The sequence below is a fragment of the Ipomoea triloba genome, chromosome 5 (assembly GCF_003576645.1).
Source record: "Ipomoea triloba cultivar NCNSP0323 chromosome 5, ASM357664v1".
In the NCBI taxonomy this organism is placed as follows: Eukaryota; Viridiplantae; Streptophyta; class Magnoliopsida; order Solanales; family Convolvulaceae; genus Ipomoea; species Ipomoea triloba.
In genome coordinates this window covers 2250533-2255536 of record NC_044920.1, presented here as the reverse complement: position 1 = coordinate 2255536, position 5004 = coordinate 2250533, and the positions used below count along the sequence as shown (strand labels likewise).

Sequence of the window (5004 nt, the reverse complement as noted above, 5' to 3'; positions counted from 1 at the left end):
GCTATGTAATTGGTGAATCAATTTTCTTTCAATATCTACAATTCTACAACAATTAAAAGTTCTAAAATTGTCAAAGATCTTGTGGTCAAGTGGCATCCGGTGTCCCGATTAACACTCCCACATGAATGATGTGAGTGGGTTCGAGCCTGCCTCAGTGTAGGCAACTCGTTGTGCTTTAGTAGGTTGAGAAAGTAGCTATGAACAGTTACTATATTATATTGTAACAGAGTCTACTCAAAAAAAAAAAAATTCTAAAATCAAGCAAAAAGAAAAAGATAGATATTAGAAATTAATACACACGCAATTACAAATTACTCCCTGTAAATTAATTATAGCAATAAGAATACCAAAAATAATGACAAATCTGAACCATCTAAAATCAAGATCTAATTTCCCAAAAATCTCTCCATGTTCCCATATAAGGGTCCGTTTGGAAAGCAGGAAAATGACTTCTGGAAAATGAGTCATTTTCCGGAAAACAGTTTTATTTCCAGTGTTTAGATGTATTATGGAAAACTGTCTTTGTGTGTTTGGTTCATTTTCTGGAAAATGGATAGAATTGTATAATTAAACATTGTAATTGTTTTATTTAAAATATAAAAAATTATAATAGTTATTAAAATAATGGTATTTAATAAAAAATAGAATTTATAAAAAAAATTAAAAATTAAAAAAAAATGTAGCAAAGGTTTTCGGCGGTTTCCCCACCTCCTTAGTCCATGGTCATGGGTGATATGGCTTGGTTTTGATCGAAAACATGCGAAACAGCTATTTTGGCGATTCCGTAAAATGACTTACGGAAAAAAATTCCGTAAGTCATTTTCCAGAAAAATGAACTGATTTTCCTTAGTCAACGGAAAACATTTTCCGTTGACCACATTTTCCTAACATTGCCAAACACAGAAAACTCGGAAAACATTTTCCAGAAGTCATTTTACAGGTTACCAACACACCCTAAATGAGTGTTCTCATTTGAATATTATAAATATATTTTGACGGGTCATTCAAGTTGTGTACTTTGCTTTTTTGCTTTAACTAAATTTATTTATATATTTAATTTAATATTTATTTTCTTTGATAAGAAAAACTTTTGTCAGTCATTTCAATTTTTTTAAAATTAGCACTTTAATATGTCGATCTGTATTTTCTTCTTTAGTTCTTTGATTGACCTTTATCTCAATCAGACTTTTTTTTTTTGGTAAATAGTGTGGCATTCATATATACACATGCACCTTCCAACGATTCTTATATAAGACTTACCATCTTCCTTTGACACACCAAACTACACCACACTAATAATGGCTTTTCCCACTCTTTATTTCTTTTCCACTAAGACTATCCTTTCTATGTATTTCTTCACTTTCTTTGTTCTACCATCTCCCTTCATTTCATCCGCCTCCAACCTACTGGGCAATGAAACAGACAAAGTTTCACTTCTTGAATTCAATAAAATGATCAAAGATGATCCATTTGGTGTCATGCCCTCTTGGAATGAAACCATCCATTTTTGTGAATGGCATGGTGTTTTGTGTGGCCGCCGCCACACGAGAGTAGTGGTCGTAAATCTCACTTCCCTGAAATTGGTGGGATCACTGCCTTCACATATTGGGAACTTGAGCTTTCTCAAGGCTTTGGACCTCCGAAACAATACTTTTTCAGGTGACATCCCGCAAAACATTGGTCATTTGCATAGATTACAAATTTTGCATTTGAACAATAACTCATTTAGTGGGTTTATACCGTCAAATATTTCTGCATGTAAAAACTTGCAATTTGTAGATTTCTCATACAACAATCTTGCAGGCAACATTCCATCAGAGCTTGGCACCCTAACTAATCTTCGACTCATTTCTTTTAATCACAACAACCTTGTTGGTAAAATCCCCCATTCTTTAGGGAATCTTTCACTGCTTAATCGCTTTGGTGTCTCCGTCAACAACTTATTTGGAGAAATACCTGATTCTCTATGTAAAGTATCTGAACTACAATACCTTTTAGTTGCCCAAAATAATTTGAGTGGCACTATACCCCCTTCTCTATTCAACCATTCATCCATGTTGGCTATTGATATGGGTATGAATTACATAGAGGGGACTTTGCCCTCAGACATGTTTATCACACTTCCCCACCTTATCTATTTTTCTATTCAATGGAACAATTTCACAGGAAATATTCCTATTACATTATCCAATGCAACAAATATATTGTACATCTTTGCAAGTATTAATAGACTAACAGGAAAAGTTCCTGACCTTGGAAAATTGCAAAAACTACAGAGATTTTTGGCGGGAGGTAACCATCTTGGGGAAGGGAATGTTTTTGACTTGAAATTCCTTTCTTCATTGGCCAATGCAACCGGTTTAGAGAGGTTGGAGCTTGGTAGTAATAATTTTGGAGGTTTCTTGCCTACATCAATCACTAACCTTTCAAGAAACCTTATATATCTTTCCCTTTGGAGCAATCAAATTTCAGGAAACATCCCAAGGGGGATTTCAAATCTCATCAGCTTGCAGACATTGAAATTGTATGACAATAAAATCAGCGGAGAAATTCCACCTGAGATTGGGTATCTTGGTAATCTGAGAATTTTGCTTTTATTTGAAAACAAATTTTTTGGAAAAATTCCATCTTCTTTAGGAAATCTAACCCTTTTATTACACCTTAGTTTTGGAGAAAACTACCTCCATGATACAATTCCTGCAAGTCTGGGAAAATGTCAAAACCTAGAGTCCTTAGATCTTTCTTACAACAACCTTAGTGGTAACATCCCAAAGGAAGTTCTTAGCCTCTCATCCTTTTCATTGTTTCTGGATCTCTCTCACAATCAGTTCATAGGTTCCATTCCAAAAGAGGTTGGATATTTGAAAAATCTAGGCTACTTGGATTTGTCCTATAATTCTTTGTCAGGCCCTATTCCACCAGAGCTTGGTAGTTGCGTTTACTTGGAATTCTTGAATCTAACAAATAACAATCTTGAAGGCCCAATTCCAGCAGCATTGGCAAATCTGAGGGGTATGCAATTCTTAGAACTTTCTCACAACCATTTGATTGGTCAAATCCCAACATTCTTGAAAGACTTCAAATTTTTACAGAATTTGAATCTTTCATACAATGAGTTTGAAGGAGCCGTACCAACCACAGGAATCTTCAACAACACAAGCTCTGTTTCAATTGCAGCAAATAAAAAGCTCTGTGGGGGTATACCTGAGCTAAAACTCCCTGAATGCAATACAACAAAGTCCAAAAAGAAGAATTCAGAAGGTTATTTGAAAATAGTAATTCCTCTGATTCTTGGGATTGTTGGGCTAACTGTTGTAGTGTTTATTCTCTGTCGTAGATGGTTAAGAAGACAAAGAAAAGGGCCCTTTCCTAATTTGATAGAAAACCCAATCTTAAGAGTGTCATATCATTCCCTCTTCAAGTGCACTAATGGGTTCTCTGCAGAAAATTTACTAGGAGTTGGTGGTTACGGAACTGTATATAAGGGAAGTTTTGATCATGATGGAACTGTTTTTGCAGTGAAAGTACTTGATCTTTTACTCCATGGAGCTACTCGAAGTTTTGTTGCTGAGTGTGAGGTGTTGAAAAACACCCGACACCGCAATCTTGTCAAGGTGCTAACTGCTTGCTCGGGGTTTGATCTTCAAGGAAATGATTTTAAGGCTATAGTTTACGAATACATGGATAATGGGAACCTTGAGAACTGGTTGCATTTTAATCCCCAAGAGAACTCCCAGATTGAAGACAATAGGAGGTTAAGTTTAGTTGAAAGGTTAAACATTGTCATTGATGTGGCATGCGCTTTGGATTATCTTCATAATGATTGTGAACCTGCAATAATTCATTGTGATCTCAAGCCGAGTAATGTTCTCCTGGATGAAAACATGACTGCACACGTAAGTGATTTTGGATTGGCAAGATTTGTACAAAAAAGGATTGAAAGCTCTTCATCAGACAATTATAGTTCTATGGGAGTACAAGGAACTCTTGGATATGCACCTCCGGGTAAGTTTTATAATTCACACTAATGTCTAAGAACTTCAACAATCTTCTTTCTACTTTCTAATGCATTTACTCTTTTTTTTTTTTTTTAATTCATTTTTGGAGTAGAATATGGTATGGGAAGCAGGCCATCAAAAGCAGGTGATGTATATAGCTTTGGCATATTAATCTTGGAAATGCTGACTGGGAAGAGACCTACACATGAATTGTTTCAAGATGGCTTAAACCTTCATAGCTATGCTAAGGCTGCTTTAGCAGACAGAGGAGTGGAGATTGCAGATCCCAAACTTCTCCAAGAAAGAGATGAACAGATTCAAATGTGCTTAGTTTGCATGATCAAAGTTGGGGTTGCTTGTTCTGTGGAATTCCCAGCCGATAGAATGAAGATTCGCGATGTTGTTGGTGAATTGAATAAAGCAAGTAAATCCTTCTTGGTGTAATCTGTGATGAACTGAAGATTAATCTGTCTGGTATTCTTGGAGCTAGCAAGCTTAGGAGTCTGTTTCATAATATATTTTGTCTTTTCTGTCATTACAATCTGTGTTTGGTGTATTTGAATGAAGAATTATTCTGGATATTATTTTTAATTCTATTTCTCTATTTCCTTCTCAATTTCTTCTTTTTTTCTGCTTAGCTTCTACAAATCATGCAGACGCCTAGTTGTTTATGCATTTATAATTTTAATTGGATTAGATATTTAGCACCACTTTTGCAAAAATCCTTAGGCCCTAGGCGCTCCTAGACGGAGGCGAATTGCTCTCTAGGCGTTAGCCTAGGAGGCCGCCTAGCGCCTAACTCGGCCGAGTTGGCGACCGAATTTGGCTGAGTTAACTCGCCTAACTCAGCAGAGTTAGCCGAGTTAACTCGAGCTAGTCGGCTTTGTTAATTTTATTATGATATTTATATATATTTAAATTTATTTATTTATATAAGTAAAAAAAGTAAGAGATATATATATGAATATATATAATATAATAAATGACATATACCCACGCACTGAAT

At 35.4% G+C, this 5004-nt stretch overlaps 1 protein-coding gene across 1 annotated transcript; it reads left to right on the top strand.

The window, feature by feature from the left end:
• Positions 1 to 1298: 1298 nt before the first annotated feature.
• Positions 1299 to 4614, top strand: LOC116019646 (probable LRR receptor-like serine/threonine-protein kinase At3g47570). The gene is made up of 3 exons (XM_031259931.1): positions 1299 to 1659; positions 1804 to 4005; positions 4111 to 4614. Exons 1-3 carry the CDS (start codon positions 1299 to 1301, stop codon positions 4440 to 4442), a joined length of 2895 nt encoding a protein of 964 aa, XP_031115791.1. The 3' UTR covers positions 4443 to 4614.
• Positions 4615 to 5004: the final 390 nt, after the last annotated feature.